Source organism: Chiloscyllium plagiosum, unplaced genomic scaffold, assembly GCF_037043375.1.
Source record: "Chiloscyllium plagiosum isolate Xiang-an unplaced genomic scaffold, Cpla_swu_hap1 HiC_scaffold_5, whole genome shotgun sequence".
NCBI lineage: Eukaryota > Metazoa > Chordata > Chondrichthyes > Orectolobiformes > Hemiscylliidae > Chiloscyllium > Chiloscyllium plagiosum.
The window spans coordinates 56379070-56405356 of record NW_028270143.1 but is presented as its reverse complement, the minus strand read 5'-3'; the positions used below and the strand labels follow the sequence as shown (position 1 = coordinate 56405356).

General features: G+C 38.5%; 1 protein-coding gene across 3 annotated transcripts in view; it reads left to right on the top strand.

The window, feature by feature from the left end:
* znf830 (zinc finger protein 830) overlaps window positions 1-23312 on the top strand; it is a 46792-nt gene extending 23480 nt beyond the window's left edge. For all 3 annotated transcript variants that reach the window (XM_087987189.1, XM_087987188.1, XM_087987190.1), the window contains 5 exons: window positions 9262-9349; window positions 10009-10072; window positions 10290-10370; window positions 12917-12993; window positions 22912-23312. In XM_087987189.1, coding sequence (XP_087843315.1) covers window positions 9262-9349; window positions 10009-10072; window positions 10290-10370; window positions 12917-12993; window positions 22912-23086 — 485 coding nt within the window. In that variant the 3' untranslated portion in view covers window positions 23087-23312. The remainder of the gene's footprint in view (window positions 1-9261; window positions 9350-10008; window positions 10073-10289; window positions 10371-12916; window positions 12994-22911) is intronic.
* Window positions 23313-26287: the final 2975 nt, after the last annotated feature.

Sequence of the window (26287 nt, the reverse complement as noted above, 5' to 3'; positions counted from 1 at the left end):
AAATCACTGACATCAGTATTTTTTCACTTTTTTAAAATAAACTTGAATATATACATGCTATTAAAAGTTGGAGAGAAATCAACGAATTTCCTTCCTGACCTCATCCTAGGCAGCAATGCAAATTGCTTCCTTACTTTAGGCCCTGTCCTATCACTTTCAAAACTTCTGTCACCATTTCTCCCTCCGGAAAATGACTTCAATCACCCGTCTTTGCAAAACTACTGCCTTTCTCCAACCTGCCTTTCTTTCTTGGATCAGGTCAATGTCTGTCAGAACGAGCCTGGATCCCATGACTCCCTAAATGAATCCATGCAATCAGGTTTGAATCTTCGTTGCAGGCATTCCTTAACATTTCCTCTGCATCTCTTATCCAAAATCTTCAATCTGTTTAAGACCATAAGACATTGAAATAGAAGAAGGACATTCAGCCCATAGCTACTGCTCCACCATTCAGTGAAATCCTGGTAATCTTTTAATTCAACTTTCCTGCCTTTTCCCATAAGCCTTAATTCCCTTCCTGATTAAAAATATCTCTCAGTTTTGAATGCACTTAACTCAGCTGTTTGTGGCAAGGGTTTCCGTAGGTTAATAGCTCTCTGAAAGAAGAAATTTCTCCTCATCCATCTTTCAAGATTATGCCCTCTGATCCTAGACTCTCCCACAAAGAGAGACAACTTTTCTGCCAGTCTTAGCTGTCAAGTCTCCCAAGAATTTTCTATGTTTCGATAAGGTTGCCTTTCATTTTGCTATAATCCAAAGATACAGGCCCAATGTACTCAATCTCTCATAAGACATTCCGTCCATGCCTGGTGTCAACCTAGTAAACGTTCTCAGGACTGCCTCTTGTGCTAATACATCTTCCCTCAGATAAGTGGCCCAAAACTGTTGACAATATTCTAGCTATAGTCTGACTAGTCCCTTATATGATTTTAGCAAAGCCTCCCTACTGTCATACTCTATTCCTTTTGAAGTACAAGCCAACATTCTATTTGCCTTTTTTATTACCTGTTGAACTTGGATTTTTTTTTTGTGATTCATGGATGAGGAATTCCAAATCTCTCTGTTCCATTACTCTCTGCAATCTTCCTCCATTTATATAATATTAAGACCATATTGCATAACCTCACTTAATCTGTCTATGGCCGTCTGCAGACTCTGTGTCTTCCAACCATTTGCCTTCCCATCTATTTTTGTTTCATCTGGATACCTGGGTAGTACATTCACATTTCTCAGCCAAATCATTAGTATATATTGTAAATAATTGTGGGCCAAGCACTGATTCCTTGACACACCATTAGTCGCAGGTTTCTATTAGTTAGCCAATTCTCTATCCATGCTCATATGCTCTCCGTTTTCTATTAGTTAGCCAGGTCTCTATCCATGATTATATGCTACCTCCAACACCATTAATTAGCCTAATGTGGTACCTTATCAAATACCCTCTAAAAACCAGAGTATATTACAGTCACAGCTTTCCTTTCGCTTGCTTGTTTCCCTTCAAACAATTCTAGTACATTTGTCAGGCATGATTTCCCCTTCATGAATTTGACTCTATTTGTTCATATAATATATATCTAAATACTCTGCTCCTGCATCCTTTATAATAGGCTAACATTTCTCCCAATAACTGGCCTATAATTACCTGTTTTTATCAGTTGAATAGAGGTATTACATTGGCAGTCTTCCAATCCTGTAGGACTTCACCAAAATCTAAGGACTCTTGGAAGATTAATACCAGTGCTTACACTATCTTTATAGCTACTCCCTTTACTTAACCTAGGATTCATCCAATCAAGTTCAGGCAACTTATCAGTCTTTACCCCCATTAGTTTCCCTAACAATTTTTCTCTAGTGATAGTTTGGTATGTACTCCGCTGATTTTGCCCCTTGCATATTTTGTAATATCGGGATGCTATTAGTGTCTTCTACTGTGAAGACTGATGCAAAGTAGTTATTCAATTCCTGTGCCATTTCCTGGTTCCCCATTATTATTTTTCCAATTTCATTCTCTGAGGGGCTTGTATTCACTTGGGCTTCTTTCTTACAGTTTATGTATTTAAAGAAGCTCTTGCAGTCTGCCTGTATATTGCTTTCAAGTTTAGCTTTAAAGTTTATTTTCTCCCTCTTCATTATTTTTGAGCCATGTTTTGTTGGTTTCTAAAACTTTCACAATCTTTTAGATTACTGCTAACCTTTTCAACATTTTTTTTCTTTCAACTTGATGCTATTCCTCAAGTTCCGTGGTTAACCTGTTTAACTCATCCCTGCTCGTAGAATGCTTCTTCCTCACTGGACTATGTAGTTGCTGTGACCCATGAATTATTTTCTTAAACATTTGCCTTCATTGCTACTAAACTCCTTTTCTGGTCCACTCCAGTAAGCTCTGCCCATGATCTTGTGTAGTTACCCTTATTTAAGCTGAGCGCAATTGTTTCCAAGCCAGGTTCTTCCCTCTCAAACTGAATGTTAAATTTTACCATGTTATGGTCACTGTTTCCAAGGAGATTTTTACCTGCTGTTATTTATGAAACCTGCCTCTTTACCTGTCACCAGATCCATATCAGCCTGATCCCCAGTTGGATCCACAACAAGTTCTCGGAAATATTATGAATTCTTCTGCATGGTTTCCTCTGCCAATCTGACTATCCTGGTCTACATGAAGATTAATCTCACCCATGATTAATGCCTTTGTTAAATGCCCTCATTATCCACTGATTCATTCTCTGTCCTAGCTACTGTGACGGGGCTGAAAGTCTACCTCTGTTCCAATCAGTGTCATCTTCTGTCTTACCGCCAGCCATAAGCTGTTGCACTTGTTTGCTGTACTAACAATGCTACCTTACCGCCCTTTTCTTCCTGCCAGTCCAACCAAAAAGTCATATTAACCCTGAACATTTAGTTCACAGTTTTGATCACCTTGTAACTATTTCCATAATGGTTAGAAGATCATACACATTAACATGTATTTGTGCAGTTTATTAATCCATTTTGTTCCAAACATTCAAGTAAAGAGCTGTTAATTTTGTCTCATTACCTTTTTCTTCTTTTGACCTTTTTTCTGTAGGCTTTTTCTATATTTATATAATTTGACCCTACCTCTCTGTATGATTATCCAAATAGCTGTCCTCTACTACAGCCACATCCTCTTGCTTTGTAAGCTTACAATTCCCCTCTCCTGAACCCTCACCTCCTCTAATTATTTTAAAACTCTCTCTGCATTCCAATTTATCAAATCACCAGGATAACTGGTCTCAGATTGATTCAAATGAAATCCAACCCACTGGAACTTCTACCCTAGAACTAGGTGCCGTTGCCCCACAAACTGAAATCTATTTCACCCACACCACGCTTTGAGGCACACACTTGATTCTTTGATTTTATTTACCCTATGCCAGTTAATACTGGCTCAGGTCATAATCCAGAGATTATTACCTTGGAATTTCTGCTTTCTAATTTACTTCTTGACTATTCATAATCTTTCTAATTGCGACAGTGTCGTTGGTCATAGAGCTGTTTCTGTTCTGTACAAATCTATGACTTCTGTTCACAGCTGCACAGAACAATATCCATCCCTTAATAATTCTGCACCCTACCAGAACTACATTTCTATTTCCTGCCCTCCCTGAATGGTCCTCTATATCAAGGTGCTGAGGTCAGTTTGCTCATTCTCCCTGCTGACCCCATTCTCACCTCTTCGACATTTGCTGGAGCCAAAGCTCCTCACTTATAACCCCTGTGCCCTCATTTCTGCCTCACCTGCAGTTGCTGATGACAGCCCAATTTTTAATGATCAATTCAGGGGTGTATTACTATCCTCTGAAGCAAAGTATCTACATAATTTTCCCCTTCCCTGATGTGTCAATGTCTTCAACTGAGGTCTGAAGTTCCTCGAGCTGCAAACATTTACTATACGTGAGTTCACTTTAGATCAGATTAATATTTCTTTTCATTTATGGTAAGTGGGAGTCACAGACTAGGCCAGCATATGTTGACCATCCCTCATTGCCCTGAGTAAAGATATGAGTCAACCACTTTGCTCTCGGTCCAGAGGCACGTGGGCCAGACCTGGTAAGGATGGCAGATTTCCTTCTGAAAGTACATTCGAGGACCAGGTGGGGTTTTTCCAACAATCAACAATGGTTTCATAGCCTTAATTCTAGATTTTTGCTCAGAGTGAATTCAAATTTATCTGTCATGTTGGAATTCGAACTTGGATCTCTGAATTAACAATCTAGTATCTCTGAATTAACAGTCTGGTATCTCTGAATTAATAGTCCAGTATCTATGATACCACTAGGCCCTATAAAGCTTTCATGTATTGTAGCAGCAATATCACCTGTCCTGTAATCACTCATATTTGATTTAACTTAAAAACAAATCTTTAAGATTATCTACACTTCACTGTCTGGATATATTTTTTAAGCTACAAAGAAAAGGAAGTTCACCAGTATCAATCTAATACTTGAGCAGTTATTTTTAAGGAAAGAAAGAAAAACAGTGCAGATCAAAATACAAATAAAAGTAAGATCTTTAGTTTAAAGAACTAGAAACATTCACTACTCCAACTTGACCATGGACTTCTTTCCCTGTACTCATGTCATGCTATTCCCTGTGTTCTTGTAGTACCTGCCAATGGAACCAGATTTTCTTCGTCTACCTTATCTAATTGTGTTATAATCTTGTACCCAAGTGTTTGTGGGAAGGCAGATGTTGCTGTCGCTGTCTAAAGTAAAGACACAAACTTTGGAAATTCTCAGACCATGAATCATATGGTTTAGGAAAGAAAATAGAATGGTGTGTTTATTGCAGGAGGAATGCAATACAAATAAAAGCAAAGTGCTGAACATGCTGAAGATCTGAAATTAAAACAAAATGTTGGCCAAACTCATCAGGCCTGGCAACATCCGTGCAGAGAAAAGCAGAGTTAATGTTTCAAGCCCAATGTGAAATCTTCAAAATTCATGTAATATATTGAGTTGAAAAGAAATCTGCATAGAATGAAATATAGAAGTAAGGAGTTTCATAGGCCTTTGGTGAAGCTACGTTTGGGATGTTATGTACAACTTCGATCTAATTTGAAATATGAAATAATTGCACTTGAAGCAGTCCAGATGAGATTCCCTCTAATAATTCAATGGATGACAAGTTTATCTTATAAAGAAAGGTTGGGAGAGAGGGCCTTATAGCCACTTGAGTTTTTGAAGAATTGGAGGTGATTTTTCCTAAAATTAGAAGGTCATGAGGGTACAAGGATATTCCGTCAAGTTGCGAAAGACTAGAATGAGGGGATAGTATTAAAAATATGAGGTCTGTCTTTTAAGACATAGGTGAGTAGGATTTTTTTCTGAGGATCACTGGTCTGTAGAATTCTTTTTCAAAAAGCAGTGGAAGCTAGGTCATTGAATTTGTTGAAGACAGAATGATGTAGATTTTATATTGCCCTCTAATTTTCAGTTCACTTTTAGACACTGATGATCTGTTAATTAAAGTTCAACAGGTCTGTTGGTTCTTTCTCATTCCAGAGTCCTTCTAAAGGTCAAGAGCAGGGAGTGGTGATTCTTATTGACAAAACCAGTCAAACTGGAACAGTTAATAGCTGTTTATTCTGTGGAGCACATATGTTTGAAGCCATATTTTATAAATATTATATTTGTATGAAACCTTGATTAAAATAATTTTGTGGGTAAAACATGAGCAGAAGAAGGGAGTTGGAAAAACATCCAGTTCTACACCACTGAGCAAGTTTCATATATTTTGCCCCTGATAATGCAATCTCTCACCTCTCCAGCCCAACTGATCATTTTATGACATCTGAGCTCACTTTTGATGTTTTGGCACTGATCCTTCCCAACCACTTGATTCTCCTACACCTTCTGTCCAACTCCTGAAAGTTCCTTTTGCACCATGCTCTTTTTCATCAACGTTAGTCCTTCCCCACTTCATTCCTCTTTGTCTTAGTCTTGCTCGGGCCTTCCTCTCTTTATACATAATGGCACCTTCTTAAGTATTAAACTTCCTGTAATGCATTTGTAGCCCTATTTCCCTTTATATTTGATCCCTACCTTCTTTGTTATAACACATTGAATCTCCAGCATACTGTGAGCAATACAGCCAAAGATCTGTGAGTAATTATTTTGTTCTTTTATAGGATGCAGGCATTTCTTTTCATTGCTGGCAGGATCAATTTCCCTTGAAAAGACGACAGTGAGCTACTCTCGTCTACCTGGTCTTGAAGTGCCCATAGTGCGGTTTAGAAGGGAGTTCCAGGACTTTGATCCCGTGACAATGAAGGAGTGGCAATATAGTTCAAGTCAGAAATGTGTGGTATGGAGGGAAATTAGAATGTACTGGCATTCTTATGCAATTACTTCATTTTACTCCTAGCTGGTAGAGGTCACAGCTTTTAAAGGTAATGGTGAAGGAGATTTGGCAAGTTGCTACAGTGTGTCTTGAATATGGTGTATAGTTGCCAAAAACTCAGACTGCTTCGTCCAGGATTGAATTGAGCTTCTCGAGTGCTGTTGGAACTGCACTCACTAAAATAAGTGGAGAAAATTCCAAAAGGCTCCTCTCTTTTGCCTTGTAGATGATGGACAGGCTCTGGAAGTTGGGAAGCAAGTTACGCACCACAGAATTCCCAAACTCTAACTTGCTGTTAATTCAGACTTTAAGCATTCACATTAATTTGTTTTTATCAGCAAGTGCTGATGAAACTCAACAGTCTTGCAACGTCAGTGTGCAACACTTTCTGATAGAGAACTTAGTTGTAACCTTGCAGCATCAATCACAGATTCAAGTGTGTATTTTGCAGAATTGATGGGATTTAACAACTAAGCAATAGGATGTCTGAAGCAGAATAGGAAAAAAAAATTATTTTAATTAAATCAATTTTTCATTGAATTAATCTAGTTTGATAATGTCCTGAAATACAGTGGGCCGGCCAGAATTGTCTTGGACTGTTCAACCTGGCATAATTGATTGACGATTCAGGTCATCATTGCCAAATTTCTTGGATCCAACTGCAAAATGAAGAGATCCTCCTTATTTCTTTATAAAGTGGTTGATAAGTTACAGCATGTGCTTGTGATTACTCCTCACTACATCCTGCCTCTTTCTCCCATCAATCTCCCTTTTAATGGATTCAAATCCTAGCAGAATGACAAAAGTCCAGTCATATGCAAAGAATGGCTTAATGAGGCTAAATTGACCTCTATTGTCCTTCCCATATTTTCCATATTTAAATGTTGGACATCCAGCTTTTGATGATCAGTGGACATAAACTTGAGGTTAAGAAAGATGATAGACCTCTACAAAACACTCCCAAATTTTCCATTCAATATTCCATAAGCAAAGGTGAAAGTAAGGGAAAATAGATTTTCTTTATACAGACAGCTGAATATTTTCATCTTCACCCTAACTACAACTGGCCTCTAAGGCATGCTGCAGCAAATCCAGCCCCATCTCTGCTGTGATATTTGCACACATATGACTCGAGCTGAAAGTACATTCAAAATTACTGATAAGATATTTGCAGAGCTCACAGAACTCCTGACCTACAATGGGAGTGCCCAATTTGAAAGCTTGAGTTTGAGGACATAAACTAGTAGAATCATACAGAAATACAGCACGGAAACAGACCGTTTAGTCCAACTCATCCATGCTGACCAGATGTGCTATGTTAATCTAGTCCCATTTGCCAGCATTTTCTCATATCCTTCTAAATTCTTCCTATTCATGTACCCTTCCAGATGCCTTTCGAATGTTGTAATAGTACCAGACTCCACCACTTCTTCCAGCACCTCATTCCATGCATGCACCACCCTCTGTTTGAAAAGGTTGCCCATTGGGTCCCTTTTAAATCTTTTCCTTTTCACCTTAAACCTATGCCAGCTAGTTCTGTACTCCCCCACCTCAGATAAAAGATCTTGGCTGTTCACCCTATCCATGTCCCCCTCACAATTTTATAAACTTCCTATAGGGTCACCCCTCAGCCTCTGCTCCAAGAAAAATAGTCCCGGCCTGTTCAGCCTCTCTCCATAGGTCAAACCCTTCAACTCTGGCAACCTCCTTGTAAATCTTTTCTGAACCCTTTCAAGTTTCACAACATCCTTCTTATATCAGGGGGACCAGAACTGAATTTCCAAAAGTGGCCTAACCAATGTCTTGTACAGCCACAACATGACCAATATTCAATGCACTGACCAACAAAGGAAACGATACCAAACGCCTTTCTTCATTATCCTATCTACCTGTGATTCCACTTCATGGAACTATGATCCTGCAATCCAAGGTCTCTTTGTTCAGCCACACTACCCAGGACCCTGAATGATAAGTCCTGCCCTGATTTGCCTTTCCAAAATGCAGCACCTCACATTTAACTAAATTAAACTCCATCTGAACTCCTCGGCCAATTGGCTATCTAATCAAGGTCCTGTTGTACTCTGAGGTAACTTTCTTCATTATTCACTGCATCACTAATTTTGGTGTCATCTGCAAACTTACTAAGCATATCTCCTATGTTCACATCTAAATAATTTATATAAATGACGAAAAGAAGGAGACCCAGCACCGATCCTTGTGGCACTCCACTGGTCACAGGTCTCCAGTCTGAAAGGCAGGCCTCCACCACCACCTTCTGTCTTCTACCTTTGAGCTAGTTCTGTATCCAAATGGCTAGTTCTCTCTGTATTCCATGAGATCTAACCTTGCTAACCAGTCTATCATGTGGAACCTTGTCACATGCCTTACTGGAGTCCATATAGGTCACGTCCACCACTCTACCTACATCAATCCTCTTCAAAAACCTCAAGTCAATGAGATGGGATTTCCCATGCATAAAGCCATGTTGACTATCCCTAATCAGTCCTTGACTTCCCAAATTGATGAAAATCCTGTCCCTTAAGATCCCCTCCAACACCTTGCCCATCACTGACATCAGGCTCACTGGTCTGTAGTTCCCTGGCTTTTCCTTACCACCTTCCTTTGATAGTGGCACCACGTTCGCCAACATCCAGTCTTCTGGCACCTCCACTGAGATACAAAGATCTCAGCCAGCTATTTCCAGACAGCAAAGTACATTTACTACATACTGTTCTTAAGTGACGCTGATGGATTCTTAATCAGATGGCCCTTCCACCTTCTTATATTGATATGAGGACAGAGAGAAAGATAAAACACATTATAAGTAATAAAAATGTGTTGTTCCATGATATTAAGTTAATTACTTGTAATTTTTTACCTTTTTTTCTCTCTCCTTTTCAGACTTCTTTGATAGCACCCTGGCACCTCCTGCTGTCCCTCATTCTGGATCCATCCAGAAACCAGAACAATCAGACAACACAGTGGAAAGGTGAAAATTCTGATCGTGGTAATTATGTACTAATTACAGACCAAGTTTAACAATTATAGCATTTATTATCAATTGTCTTAAAATTCTGTTCCTATGAAAAAATAGATATAATGTTTTCTAACTATTTATTTTTAATTAAACATGTTAAATATTTGGAAATAAATTTATACTTTAGCATTGCACAGGTCAACTTTCCCATCTTTCAGGTGAACATGGGACTTAGGAGCAGGATTAGGCATTTGACCTTTCAAGCCTGCTCTAATATTCATTTAGATAATAGCTATTGTGGTTTTAAACCCACCCCCGCACACCATAGCCATTCAGACCAGTGTTTATCAAGATTTATCTAGTTCTGCCTTGAACAAATTCAATAAAACAGGTGCTACAGGGCAAAGGAATGCCACAAAGTTTTATTTTGTATTCCATTTTATAGAAGGATCAAAAATGTGGGATACAACTTATTAATTTTCAAAGTAAAGGTTCTTGTATTAATTTTTTAAACAAAAATTAAATATTAAAAATATTAAAATACTTTTGCACAATGAAATATTCTATTGAGCTTGAGCAACAGAATACTTCAGGCCACAGCTGCACTGTATGTTCTGGATTTCTGAGACTCGGCTGGCTTTTAGGTGATCAGATCTGTCTTGCTGTTTTAGGAAAGACAATACAGCAGAGGCTTTACCAGAAGGATTTTTTGATGATCCGGTAAAAGATGCAAAAGCAAGTACCACAGCATTTATGTTACTTTGTTTGTCAAAGCTGATGCTGATATTTTAGTCAAATGTCCTTGTCTAGCAGTGAGATTACATTTTTTAAGGTTTCAGTTTGATAAACTGTAGACGGCAGTGAAGAGCTAGCATTCGTGGAATTCTGATACCTGACCACTTCAGTACTCTCATCTATCTATTTTCTTCCTGATCATCATCTAATATTATAGGTGCGGAAAGTAGACCCTCCAAAAGATCAAATGGACAAAGAATGGGAGGAGTTTCAGAAAGAAATCAGACAGGTCAATACGGTGAGTGATTTTAAATGTCCTAAGTAGAGTCTGTTTTCTTATTGTCAGTGATGTGACTCTCACACAATCATGCACACAAAGGTTAGATGCAGATGAAGGAAAAATATTACAGTTTGGTCTAATTAGACCATGAAATCAGAAAGTGTAGCTCATTCAGCCCATTTAGTCTGTTCTGCCATTTAGTGAGATCTTGGCTAAACTGATAATCATCAACTTTATTTTCCTGCCTTTTCCCTATAACTTTTGATTCCCTTGCTGATTAAAAATCTGTATGTCTCACCATTGAGTATTAGTAACCCACCCTATGCGGCGTTTACATTAAAGAATTCCACAAATCCACTACTCTCTGAGGGAAGATATTCTTCTTCATCTCTGTCTTAAATGGACAGCCCCTTGTACCGAGATAATGTCCTCTGGTCCTAGACTCTCACAAGGGGAAACCACCTTTCCGCAAATCCCCTAAGAATGTTGTAATGTTTCAATAAAGTTGCCTCTCATTCTTTTAAAATCCAGTCAGCACAGACACAACCTACTCAACTTCTCTTCATAAGATGCTCCCTCCATACCTGGGATAGGTATCCTTCTTTGGACTGTCTCCAATGCCAGTACATCTTTCCTTGCATTAATTTAGCTAAGTCTCCATATTTTTATACTCCATTTCCTTTGAGATAAAGGCTAAAATTAAATTTGCCTTTTTTATTACCTGCTGAACTTGTATGTTAGCTTTTCGTGATTTATGTATGAGGCCTACCAAATATCTCTGTGCTGTAGCTTTCTTTTGTCTTCCTACATTCAATTAATATTTAGCTTATCTTCCTAACAAAGTGCATAACCTCACATTTTCCCGCACGGTGAACTAAGTTTTTGTCTGAATCGCTTAGCCCACCTATATACTTCTGAAGACTCTTTGTTATTCTTTCCACTTGTCTTTGTGTCATCCACAAACTTGGCTTTCCTCATTCAAGTCATTATTATATACTGTAAATAATTATGGTCTAAGCACTGATCCATGTCAACCCTATTAGTTACAGGATGCCACCCTGCCCCTTAGTCCAACTCTGGTTTATTAGTTTCTCTATCCATGCTAATGTACTACCTCCAATATTGTGCTCTTATTAATTAACATGTGGTACCTTATTAAGTAACTTCTGAAAATCAAAATATATTACATCCACTGTTTCCCCTTTATATGTTCTACTTGTTACCTCCTCAAAGAATTCCAGTAATTCTTTTAGGCATGATTTCTCCCATGTGTAGGCAAGCTGACTTAGATTGCGCATTCCAGAACCCCATCATCCTCTGGGTGAAAAGGTTTTTCCTCAAATACCCTCTAAACCTCCTGCCTTGCACTTTAAAATTATGCCCCCTTATTATTGACTCTTCAACTAAGGGGACAGCTGCTTTCTATTCATCTGTCCTTGCCACTCAATCTTGTACACCTCTGTCAGGTACACCCCTCAATCTTCTCTCTCCAAAGAAAATAATCCGAGGTTACCCAGCCTCTCTTCGTAGCTGAAAGCTCCATCCCAGAACTACACATAGTTTTCCAACTGTGGCCTAACCAATGTTTCTACAGCTCCAACCTGACCTCCTTATTTTTATAATCTGTGCCATGATTGATGAGAGCAATTGTCCTACATAGTGCCTTAACTACCCTATAAATCTGTCCTGCCACCTTCTGGGATCTATAGACAAGCATCCCAAGGTCCTTCATTCCTCTGAACTTCCTAGTGCCTTTCCATTCATTGAGTCCTCTCTTTTCTACTTCTTCTAGAAACTAAAGTGCTGCTATTAGCTCTGAGGAGCTGGGGCTAATTGAAGTCCCCGGTGCTATTTGGTGCAGCTGAGAAGTAGGGCTTAGGACTCCCATTTAAAACAAAACAAAACAGCCATTTATAGATCAGGTGCAACAAGAGACTAGAATTGAGAAAAATCTGGGGGCAGTGCTATTGCTGCAGTATTTTTTTTTAATACTGTGGTGACCAGAGCTGTGCATGATACTTTTATTGTGGTTTAAAAAGACCACAAGGTGTGGGAGCAGAATTAGACCATTCAGCCAACTGAGTCTCATTCCTGATGAAGGGCTTTTGCCCGAAACGTCGATTTCCCTACTCCTCGGATGCTGCCTGACCTGCTATGCTTTTCCAGCACCACTCTAATCTTGACTCTAATCCCCAGCATCTGTAGTACCCACTTTAGCCCATTGAGTCTGTTCCACTATTGTAAGATCATGGCTGATCTGATATTGAAGCAGCATTGTACAACATACCAGTGTTAATATACTCATTTGGCTCAATATTGATCTATGAATGTGTCCCAACACCTAATTTCCTTTGCTCATTGATATCAAGCATATTATGATAGCTTTCAGTTTGTTGTCCAATCCTCCTCATTTTGATCTCATGTTCGAATTGAAATGTAATGGGATCACTTGAAGTACATTTTCCTTGAGATTTTAAATACTTTAAATGTTGATTTTAAACTGCTATTTTGGTCAAAAGTGGTCCATGCATCTTAACAAACACATTTTTACATTGTGTCTAAAGGTTTCAGAAGCAATTGTAGCTGAAGATGATGAAGAAATTCGTTTTGATAGACAGATAGAAGAAATTGATGAACAAATGTAAGTAAATTCCAATGCATTAGGAAATTTAAAATCATATTTTGATAAATGTCTGACTTGTAGAAAATCCAGGTCACTTCTTGTGCCCTGGACAGCCAGGGGAGCAGGAAATGTCATCAAGTGAAAGAGCTCAAGCTTCAGGTTTTGGATTTGGAGTAGCAGCTGATATTACTATAATGAATCCAAAAGACTGAGAAGCATCTCTGTAGCACCTTTCAGCAAATCGTTATTCCATTGGCTGAAGTGTGCAGCTGAACAGGGAGTGACCCCACCCTCATCCAGACAAGGGGAGAGTATTCCATTCCATTCCAGATTTGTGCCTTCTAGATGGTGAACAGGCTTTTGGGAGTCTGGAAGTGAGTCATTTACCACAGAACTCCCAGTGCTGACCTGTTCTTGTGACCATGGTTCTAAATGGCTGGTAGAAGCCATTCTAGACTTAGCTGCTCTGACTCACCAATCTCAGGATATTAACATCAAATCATACAATGATTTCAGTTTGTTGGGAATTCATTAATGGTTATGCTGTTGAATTTAAGGGAACGTTTTAGTAGAATCTCAAGTTTCTAGAACCCAGAGGGCCTGTGGGTGAAGAGTGGCTACAGTGTGGCTCCCTCAGGCCAAAGTGTGGCTGAAAAATGGAGAGACTGTTAGGGTGAGTTTTTTAGCAAGCAAACTCATAGACATAAAGCTATCTTTGTAAAGCTTAAACACAGGATACATTGGGTGGGGAAGGCTCTGGTGTCGCAGTGGTAGAGGCCCTATCTCTGAGCCAGGAGGTCTGGGTTCTCACCTGAGTTCTACATTGGGTGGGAAACATAGAGAAGATTAACCTGATGCAATAATTGCTCCGCTACAAGGTAACAAACGATGAGTCAAGTGCAGCGAACCTTCCACATAAGTGAAGTCAGTTCTTTGTTAACACAGTTTGTCAGTTCTTTATAAATGCAATCAGTGCTTTGTAATCATTAGCATTTCCTCAATTAGTTACAAATACAATAAGTTTGTAATAATTCTACAGAAGCCAGTATCCAATCACCAAGTCACTCTTTATTTACATGTGGAAAGTCCTTGACACAGATCCAGCTCCTTCAGAGCCAGCTCTCGGAGTGAACAGGATGTCTGACACCTCTGTTTTTATCTATCTGTCAGCCAGGGTTCCCTGATTGGACCAGGTTTAACAGCCTTAATCAGGGATTTCATATTCTTTGAAGTACACCTTTCAGTTTGTGAACCTTCACTCTTAACTGGTGTATTTAACCCAATGTAATTAATCGAACAGTAGAGTTCACATTCGACTGTCAAAAGTGACTTTCCCTATGTGCAAAGTACATAAAGTATCAAAACAGTACCAGATTTTCTGAGGTATGTTATTTGGAAGCACACCCCTATACATGGTTTATAAATAAATTGCATTGAACATCACAGCTATTTGCAAATTTAACAGTGCCATTACAATGAGTCAAATTCGGATAATCTGAAACTCCAGTTGTGACAAAACTGTCAGCAGCTCCTGCCAGTTGGATGGGAAATCCAATGGAAAAATGCCCATGATAACCTGAAATTCCAGACTGGTAGTTGCAATTTGGCCAACTTGTGCACATGACCACATCGACCCATCAGAGCAGATTTGGACCAAGCTTAAGGGTGAAATCACAGGCTAGCATGCACTAGTAATTGCAAAATGAGCCTACCCATGCCCTGAATGAGTACGCACCAAATGATACTTATGATATTAGTAGTGGCATTGGTAATGGAGAAATGAACCTGGATGAATCCAATATCTCTGTGTGATTAGTGTCTTTAAATATTATTTAAATTAACTATTCAACAGCTTAGTGTCTTAGAAAGGTTGAAAGATTTTAAAAGATCGCACAAGAGACGTATTAGTGGTCTGATGTAAAAACAAACACTTTTGTAAATAGTACATGAACTTCAGTTGTACGGGCCCTTCTAAGCTGAAGCCCTCAATTCGCATCTTATTTTATCTTAAGCATCATGTAACACATTATATTGTCATTGTTGTAGTGAGATTTTTCTGTATTGGTATTATTTTGAACATGAATTCATACTGGATTCTCATGTAGCTGTTAACTATGGCTCAGTGGTCCCATGTTTGCCTCTGAATCAGATCATTGGTTCTAACCAGAGAATTGACCATCTTCTCCTTTGCCCTTCAGTGCAGAAACGAGAGAGTGCTGTGCTCTTGTAGCTGCTATCTTTCAGAAAAAAAGTTAAATCAATGTCTCTTTTACTTTCTCATATTGTTATAAAGCACTTGTGGATGTCATCCCTGAATGATGTTATGCAATTGCAAAGTTTTTCTCCTAATGACTATTTTAAGAGCACATTTTAGGATGGTTCATTTTTACGAATATAGAAACAATACCAGGTCTGTGTTTCAAGTAGATCATGGTTGATCGATGTCTTAATTTCATCTAACCACAAAATCTAGTGTCATCTTTTAAATTTTTGATTGAGTTCTACATTTCCACGAATTTCCTTGTTTCTTTTGCTTAACTTCACACACTTTTCCTCTTTGTGGAGATTAGCATGGAAGTTTTGGAAGGAGTTGTAGGCTATCAATCTGTTTCAGCCACATCATGAACATTCCTACTGGGGCCATCAAGTTCTGAAGTGGACGTGAACCTGGAGTGTTCTGATTCAGAGGCGAGATGTTGCCAGTTAACTAAACTCCTATTGTTTGTGGGAAGATGTGCATTCTGATATTAGACTCGAACAACTTTGTTCTAATTTTAAGGTTATATCTCTTTTTTTGTAGTTGAATCCATCAATTTCTCTTTATCTACCCTGTCAAATAATTACATCACACATACTGTAGTTGGATTACCATTTAATCTTATAGGCATTTTTAATCAACCTGTTTAAGCATGTTATGACACTTCTCTGAAGCAGGTAGAACTTGCATCTTGACTTTCTAATTGAAAGATAGGAGCACCATCGCTGTGTCAAAAGAGGACCACTCTCCTTTGTTGGCTTTAGGGGCACATGATCACAGTTACCTAATTTAGACAGTTGATGATTTATTGCAATTATCTGATAGTTTGAGCTTGTAAGGAACTAGCAGTTTAGATATGATGCATTAGTTAATTAGATAAAGTATGCAACCATGACAATTGGGATGATTTGGTGATACCAGAGGACAAACAGGCTGTCAGCTTGGAATGTTTTGATCTCATTAAAGTGATGGGGGCAGCATTCTGCTCTCACGCGAAGTGGTCAGGAACTCTTCCCATGGTTTTCCTCCTCTCCTGTCTGCTTACTGAAGACTGCTCACATGGAATGACCCGATGAAAACTGCTGCCTATGAGTTCTGCTTGATGAAAAGTCCCACTGCCTTGATTCTTTTCTTGGTCCCTGCATTGATCTTCCAGCACGGATTTGACCTAGCTTCAACATAGTTACTCGAGCACAGAATCTGGCTCCTGAACCCTCTTGGCCCTTGTATGGCTTTTCCAGTGTGGAGTGGGGGCCTCTAACTTCCTGGCTTCAGTGCATTTATCCCAACACAGAATTTTCCTAGTGCCTACTGGCTTCTGCTAGCCCATCCCTGTCCTGAATACTCCTATCTGAGTCTGGCAGTTATTGTTACGTCATATTTTTAGGGGCACATACCTTACACTGTGTCAATCAATTGTCTGAACATTTTTGGCCAGTAGCCTGGGACAGCCACACATGATATCGGAAGATCATTGTTCCCTTGACCACACACATCTGAGGGTTAGTTTACCATTCTCTGAGAACAAATACTTTTTATTTTTGAGTAATAGAGTGCATTTGGTGCCTGATAAATCTTTGACACTAGTCTGATGTGCATTGTAATCTTTCTATTTATCATAATTCTCCCCTTTGTTTTCATAAACTATGATTTTGGAACATTAACTACTGCTGCAATAGCATTTAAATGAAATCTCATGCTACAGTTTTGATACAAGGAATATTCAGTTTTTAAGGGTCCCCAATATTCAACAGCTCAATCTTATAGGTATTCTGAATCCACCTGTTCAGATGTGTTAATGCACACCTTTAGCGTCAGTGTGACGTGAATCCAAACCTTCTGGCTTATAGATAGCGTGACTACCACTGCACCACAATAGCCCCACTCCTTAATCTTATATAATTATGGAAATGAGCTGTATATGCAACCTGTCCTCCTTTAACCCTTTGTCTCTTTTCATTCTGGAGAATCTGCACTGCAAGTGGAGTCGAATTAGTGTGCCCTGCAAAGCAGTAACGTAGATCTCGTTTCAGCTGTTTAAAATAGCAAGACTTATTTTAATCTTTTGCGATAGAAATATGGTGAGAACAATTTTAATTAGAATTTTATATTATAACTGTTGTGCATTGCACTGACCTGAAATATGCTGCAAATTAGTCATTAATCACAGTTGAAATCACAGAAGTTTCGGAACAGAATGTGTTCATTGAGACCAATGTGCCGATGCATGTGCTGGATATAGATCAGAAGTATCTGTTTACTCCAATTTCCCCAATTTGTCCCAGCATATCCTTTTTTCTCATGGAGTTAATTTTATTTTGAATTAAATTCAGTGCCAATAAAAAAAAGCTTCACTTTAAGGTTATTTGAATCAGCATAGCCCTGTGTAAAAAATGGAACTGTTAGGATGCAAATGTTGACACTAAGGCCAGGCATCTGTACTCAGAAATAAATAAGACCATAAGACATCCAAGCAGCCCATCGAGTCTGCTCTTCTTTCAATGAAGTCATAGCTGATTTGATAATCCTCAACTCCACTTTCCTGCCTTTTCCACAAAACACTTGATTCCCTAACTGATTAAGAATCTGACTATCTCAGCCTTGAACATACTTAATGACTTAATGCTCTTGCTAGTTTATTGCTACAAAATAACCTTAGATTTGAGAGTTGAGAATAGTAATAGTAAAATCTTGTGGGTTGTTTTTAAAGTACACTCCGTTTCTTGCCAGGGTAATAAAAGGCAAGTGAAGGACAGCAATTCCATGACAGTAGATCACTTGTACAACTACAGCTACAGCATGTTTATCACTGATCACGATCACTTAACCTACTATCTGAACATCAAGTTAGGGAATAGTTAAATCTCTGAAGGATGCTATTCTACCTCTTGTAGTCATACTGGCTCTCTACAGGAACAGTTCACCTTGGTGCCCTTCCCCCTTTCATATAATCCAATTCAGTTTTTTTTCCCTCTGGTCACCCTTATTTTTTCTGCCAAATACTTAAATTGGTTCCTTTTGTTTCTTGACTTTCTGCAATGGGAACTGTTTCTCCTTATCTACTGTCCAGGCCCTTCATAAATGCCAGTATCCAAACTCCTCTCAATCTAACCTTCTTCTTGCATACCATTCTCAGCATCTCAATCTATCAATGTAACCAGAAAGTGGTTGATCATCTAGTTCTTAATTTTTAATATTTTAGTTTCATTGTTTTGAGAAATAGCAAGCTGACCTGGTGACTAGTGTGATGGGAAAAATTGGATTCAACAATTTAAACAGATATTGTCATTCACTCAGATCAGCATTGGTAATCTAGCTTATTGGTGCTGAATTGGACAATTGATTAAGAACGTAAGAACTAGGAGCAGGAGGAGTAGGCCATCTGGCCTATCGAGCCTGCTCTGCCATTCAATAAGATCATGGTTGATCTTTTTGTGGACTCTGCTCCACTTACCCACTCGCTCACCAGAACTTTTAATTCCTTTGCTTTTCAAATATCTGTCCTTCTTTGCCTTACAAACTTCAACAAGGTGGCCTCAATCACTTAATTGGGTAGGGAATTCCCCAGATTCACAATATTTTGGGTGAAAATGTTCCTCCTCAACTCATCCTAAATCTGCTCCCCCTTATTTTGAGGCTGTACCTCCTAGATCTATTTTCACCCACTAATGGAAACAGCCTCCCTGTTTCTATCTTATCTATTCCCTTCAGAATTTTGTATGTTTGTTTCAGATACCACCCCTCCTTCTAAATTTCAATGTATATAATACCAGTTTACTCAATCTCTCCTCATAAGGCAACCCTCTCAATTCCAAAATCAATCTAGTGAACCTCCAATGCACCCCCTCAAATGCCAGTACATCCTTTCTCAAGTAAAGAGGCCAAAACTGTGCACACTACTCCAGGGTTAGCCTCTCAAGCACCCAATACAGCTGTAGCATAACTGCCCTATTTTTAAACTTCATCCATCTAGCTATGAAGGATAATATTCCATTTGCCACCTTAATTACAGCTGCACCTGCAAACCAACTTTGTGATTTGTGCACAATGACGCCTAGGTCCCTCTGCACAGCAGTATTCTGCAGTTTGTCACCATTTAAATAATAGTCCATTTTGCTATTACAAAATGGATGACCTCACATTTACCAACATTATACTCCATCTGCCATACTTAAACTGCGAAGTTTGACACACTACTCTTGGTCCCCAACTCAAAATTATCTATGTGAACTGTAAATGATTACGGTTCCAACACTGCTCCCTGAGGCATACCACAAGCCGCTGATCGACAACCAGAAAAACACCCATTTATCCACACACTTTGTTATCTGTTAGTTAAGAATGACAGCAAACTTGGAGGTGTAGTGGACAGCGAAGAAGGTTGCCTCACATTACAACAGGATCTTGATCAAATGGGCCTATGGGCTAACCAAGTGACAGATGGAGTTTAATTCAGATAAATGCGAGGTGCTGCATTTTGGAAAACCAAATCTTAGCAGGACTTATACACTTAATGGTAAGGTCCTAGGGAATGTTGCTGAACAAAGAGACCTTGGAGTGCAGGTTCATAGCTCCTTGAAAGTGGAGTCGCAGGTAGATATGATAGTGAAGAAGGCGTTTAATATGCTTTCCTTTATTAGTCAGAGTATTGAGTACAGGAGTTGGGAGGTCCTGTTGCGGCTGTACTGTTGGAATATTGCGTGCAATTCTGGTCTCCTTCCTATCGGAAAGATGTTGTGAAACTTGAAAGGGTTCAGAAAAGATTTACAAGGATGCTGCCAGGATGTTGGAGGAATTGAGCTATTGGGAGAGTCTGAGGCTGGGGCTGTTTTCCCTGGAGCGTCGGAGGCTGGGGGGTGACCTTATAGAGGTTTACAAAATCATGAGCAGCATGGATAGGATAAATAGTCAAAGTCTTTTCCTTGGGGTGGGGGAGTCCAGAACTAGAGGGCATAGGTTAGGGTGAGAGGGAAAATATATAAAAGAGACCTAAGAGGCAACTTTTTCACATAGGGTGGTATGTGTATGGAATGAGCTGCCAGAGGAAGTGATGGAGGCTAGTGCAATTGCAACATTTAAAAGGTATTTGGATGGATGTATGAATAGGAAGGGTTTGGAGGGATATGGGCTGGGTGCTGGCAGGTGGGACTAGATTGGGCTGGGATATCTGGTCGGCATGGACGGGTTGAACCGAAGGGTCTGTTTCCATGCTGTACATCTCTATGACTCTATAATACGTTATCCATAATGCTGTGCACTTTTATCTTATGCAGCAATCTTTTGTGCAGCACCTTGTCAAACGTCTTCTGGAAATCCGGATCCACCACATCCACCAGTTTTTTGTTGACCACCATGCTCATAACACCCTCAAAGAATTCCACTAAATTAGTTGAACATGACCTGCCTTCGTGAACCCATGCTGTGTCTGCCCGATTGGTCAATTTCTATCCAGATGTCTCACTATTTCTTCCTTGATAATAGATTCAACCATTTTCCCACTACAGAAGTTAAGCTATAGTTACCTATCTTTTGTCTACTTTCTTCCTTAAACAGTGGCGTCACATTTGCTGTTTTCAATTCTGCAGGAACTGTCCCAGAGTTTACTGAATTTTGGTAAATTGCCACAAGCACATTTGCTACTTTATCTACCATCTCTTTTAATGTCCTGGGATGCATTCCATCAGGGCCAGGAGATTTGTCTTCCTTTAGCCTCATTAGCTATCCCAACACCACCTCTTCAGTAACAATGATAGTTTCCAGGTCCTCACTCACCATAGCTTCCTCATTAATTATTGATGCATTATTTATGTCTTCCACTGGGAATACCAACACAAAATACCTGTCCAATGCCTCGGCCATTTCCTCATTTCCCATTATTGAATCCACCTTCTCATCCTCTAAAGAACCAATGTTTACCTTAGCAACTCTTTCTTTTTGTTTTATATATTTGTAGAAACTTTTGCCATCTGTTTCTATATTCTGAGCTAGCTTACTCTCATAATCCATCTTAGTTTCCTTCATAGCTTTTTCTGATGGCTTTCTGTTGACTTCTAAAGATTTTCCAATCCCCTAGTTTCCCACTACAGAGGAACCTCGATTATCCGAATGGGATGGGCAGTCACTGTTTCATTCGGATAATTACTCGGATGATCGATTTTACCTTAAACAAGGGAAGCCATTCTGATCTAACGCTGTGCTCTACCAGAGAATTTGTTTAAATCAATGATTTAAATAACTCTGCTATTTAAACAAACTGATCTTTACATTCTGCAAATTACAGGTTAAATTGAGAAGGACTAGCCCCTTACCATCACATAAATACTGTATATGAAATCCCAGCACTAAACAAGGTCCTGAACAGCTTCTACAATTGCAAGAGCATTTGTCAGTTTCCGGGAACTCAGTGTTGCGATAGAAAGACAGGATCTCTGACTCGTGCGTGTGTTTACTTTCTTGGCCATTTCTTTTCATGAACGGCCCAGTAAAGTTACAGGAATACTGTAAAACACTTACTTTTGCAAAGTGCTGTGTAACTAACCCTTACCTAAAACATATCCAGTCGCTGATGCTTGAGGTGCTTGTGTTTCCTTGCTTTTGCCAGTGTTTTCATGTATTCTTCAATACAGGTAATCTGAATACACTTACCTCTTTGAAGGAACGTTTTTACAGGGCCTTGAGTTCTTCTTCGGGTAATCTGAAAGTCGGATAATTAATATTCAGATAATCAAGGTTCCTCTGTAATCTTTGCTACTTTGTATGCATTTACTTTTAATTTGATACTCTCCTTAATTTCCTTAGTTACCCGTGGCTGATTTTCCTTTTACTTACATCCATCCTTCTCACTGGTATATTTAAAAACAAACAAAAGCAGTGTTAGGATGAACCAAATTCAGTTTATTTTTCTCTCTTTTTCTACAAGTTACTTTCCTCCTTTTACTGAAAAAACTTTTAACATTAGAACATGAGTGTGTTATAGATTTTCTTTTCATTCGTGGGTTGTGGACATCACCAGGAAAACCCACTTAGGATGGACATGGTTCTTTGGAACTCTTTTCCTCAAAAGATGGTGGATACAGAGCCTTTAAATACTTTTAAGATAGTGGTGAATATATTCTTAATTACCAAAAAAGTAGCAGGCAAATAAGTAGGTAGGCAGACAGCAATCAGACACCACTCCTCTTAGTGAATCTTGGAGCAGAATGTTGCAGTATATTTCACCGACATTTGTCCATCCTTACTTTCCCTTGAACTGAGTTATTAGAGGACAGTTAAAAGTCATGTTACTGTCTGCATCTGGAATCACATTTCGCCTAGACAATGCAGATTTCCTTTCCCAAAGGATGTTAGTTAATTAGGTGAGTTTCACAACAATCAGTAACAGTTTCATGGCTACTGATTGGCTTTCAATTATAACTTGATTAGTTGAGTTTAAATTCCTGTTGCAATGGTGACATTTGAATCCATGTCCCCAGAGCGTTAGCATTACTAGCCCAGTGACATTGCCACTTTGCCACTATCTCCCTCTAACCAAAATCACTTTCTGACTATCATTTCATTTTGGTAATATTGTGATCATCAATTTAGTGCAGCGCAGAAACACTTTGTAAATAAGTTAGTGTTTCAATGGCAGACCTTTTTAAAATTTTCTGCCTAATTAATAAGTTCCTATTTTCCTGCAGAATGTGCTACAAACGTATAGAGCACTTGCGAGATCGTCAAGAAACAGTAAAACAACTGATGGCAGCATTGAAAGGCAGGCAATCCCAAAGTGACAATGAAGTTGACACAGATGAAGAAGAAGAATTTCAGGAATTCCTTTCAGGCGATTGGCGTGCAAAGGGAACCTTACTTTAGTACCCTGGAAATTTCAATTTCTGACTTGAAGAAAGTTTTCTGCAAACCTTAATGAACATTCAACTGAAACTGGTTTCTGATTGTTTATATCACATGAACTGGGAAATGAATGAGAACATTAGCAATTAAACACTTTGGAGAAAGTATTCCTTTTTTTATACTCGTAAATAAAGCCTACTTGAAATGTCTGTGCTTTGGTTGTTGCATTAAAATTAAGTTGAATCCAGTTTTTTTTTCAGATATTTTATTTCAGGATTTCTATTGTAAATTGTAGTGATACTTTTTTCTTGAGAATAAGTAATGGGTCTTGAATTGACTCAGCAATCCAATGTTGGAGCTGCACAATCTATCACAGATGTTTAGGTTGGTGGGTTGTTTGGCCTATACTTTCTATAGTTATAACCAACCATATCAATGGAATTTTTTTAATATAAAATTGGGTCTGAATGTGTAATGGTAGAACTTAATTTTAGAACTTAGCATATCCATTTCAGAAGTAGCATTGTTTGCAATTTCATAATGTGCTTGACTACATGGGTTGAATTTCTCATTCAGTCATCAATATGGAATATATTTTGAAAGGCGTAAGTAAACAAAAGGATGAGTTTATAGCAACCTCTTTTAGTGCAGAGAGACTTTTTTAAACTATAGAATTACTTTGTTTACTGCCTCCAAGGACTTTGCATTAATTGCCCTTCAGTCAGAAGCAAGTCACATGCTTTTTCAACAAGAGACGTGACTCACTGAGACACCATGTCCTCTTTCTGTCAGCTCCTCTGCATTTTTGCTTCAATACATATTTCCATTTAGCTGCCTGTTTGAATCATGGCAAAAGTTTGCCCAGTTAAAACTTAAACGACTCTGTTCCAGGCAAATCTATTCTAATTAATGGAGAAAGGACATTAGTTTGACATGTCCAAATTTATTTTAAGTAACAAAGAGAGCCTTTTATTGCTATCAACTGATTTTAAACCAAATAAGAGTATAGATCCAACAATTGCAATTGAAAACAACAAAATAGATCTTAACCATAGGATGTAAGACTAGAAGTAAGCCGTTCAGTAGTGTGTTCTGCCATTCAGTGAGATCATTGTTGCTTTGATAATTCTCAACTCCATGTTCTTGCCTTTTTCTCATAATACTTGATTCTCTCACTGATGAAAGATCTGCCTTAGTCATGAGTATTCTTCTACAACAATCTCCAGTAAAGAACTCTACAGATTCTGCATACTCTAAAAGAAGAAATTCAGCTTCATCTCCGAAATTGGCAACCTCTGAATCTGAGATTATGGTTTCTAATCCTAGATTCATCCACAAGGGGATATAACTTCTCCACATCTACCTTGTCAAACTCCTAAGAATATTCTATGTTCAATGAGCAATCATTCGTCTAAATTCCAGTGGGCTCAGCCCACCCTACTCTGACTGTCTTTAAGACAATCTCTCCATACCCAGCATCAAATCTACTGAAAGCCAATATCTCTTTTCTATCTAGTGGATTATGTTTATGGCTTAGATGTCCAACAATCTTTTCTCATGAAACATTGTCATACATAAAGCAGAGAGAATGTATGTTTCACTGTACATGCTTTACTTGTGGGTAGAAACAGTTTAATTGTAAACAGTTTAATTACAGTAAATATTTTATTTCATACCCAGTTTTGTGGAAGATATCTGTGATTATTTTCCGTGTCATGACTGTCAAAGCCTTTGTAAAACCATTCATCTCCATTCCTGTTAGCAAGTAGAGTATATGGATAGATTGTTGCCACAGCTATTATTTAAAAGTTATGCTTCTAGCTCTTTAATATGTTTTCAATATGCAAAACTGAACTTTAGAATTAGCTAAGTAAGGATTTGCAGAATAATTTATTTTAAAACAGCGCTGCATTGTTTGATAAATAAAACTGCAGCTTATGTCAAACATGCCTTGAAACATTTGTCACTGAAATCTGTCAAATTGATGCCTCATTTTGCATTAAGTTCAAAGCACGCAACAAAGCTGTTTAAAAGCTTCCTTAAGCCATTTGAATCTTTTGAAAGTTGTGAAATGCTCCTGGAAACACGTCTTCACCAACTGTGTTTGCAGTGAGTTTACCTCCTTATAATCATAGATCCTGGGTTCAAATTCAGTCCTTATTGAAAGGACGGTTTCACATTTATCTGAAAGGCTTTTTGGTGCAGACTGTAGCCCATCAACATTGTAAACAGTGTGTCAAATATTTTTGCTTTGTCCAGAAGCCATCCAAGCATGAGGTATAGAGGAGGGACATTTGATATTTATAAACTGCATATGTTCCATGGGCTGTGTGTGTAAAAACTGGTTTGTGGCAGCTTGGGGAAAGAAGGAAATTATAGCGGGAAGATCTTTGTACATTAATGATAAAGAGCTTCAGAGAGTGTACAGCACAGTACATTAGGACATTGTTTAATATGAAGAAATATAAATTTTAAGAAAGATTCAGAGTATTTGGGTTGTATTAGAAGAATGAAAATTATAGTACAATATGATCTAGGTGATGCAAATATGAGGCAGGGTAGATAGAAACAGGTTCTTGCAGTTTATGGATTTAGAATGAAGGTAGTGGTTACAGATTAATGCAGAAGTTTGAAACAGAGAGCACGATAAACTTCATTGTAAATTTGAGGAGATTTTAAAATGAGAAAGGTGCAGAGTCAGACTTGAGGGAGACAACTGCAAAGAGTAGAACCAAGATAATTGTTAATTCTGGTGGGATAACAAAGTGCAAGGCACAGAAAGCCAGAATCAAAGAAAGCAAACATTTGAGAGAGGGCATAGCACAATGGGAATTGTCAAGATAGAGCAGAGCAAATTATATTTATAAATGAGAAACTAGGAATTTGAATCTTATATATTGAGCCATGGGCCAGTGCAGATTGATGAGGGTAGGGTGAAGTGTAAGTTTACATTATGTGCTTAAGTTCTAAAGTGTAGCTTGAGCCCACAACTTTTGGCTTGAGGCATGGATAATGCAAAAAGAATTGAACTGAAATTTGATTAAAGACTTTGCAGCTTTCTGGGGTATGTTGCAAAGCACAGACATCTTGTGCAAAATTCAATGTTTCTGTTTCATTCATACATGAGGATGTTGTTGGCAAGGTGAGTATTTATTGTCCTATCATAGATGCTGTTGAGAAGGTTGGTAATGAACATTATGGCAGAGTAAAGTCATGAGCTAG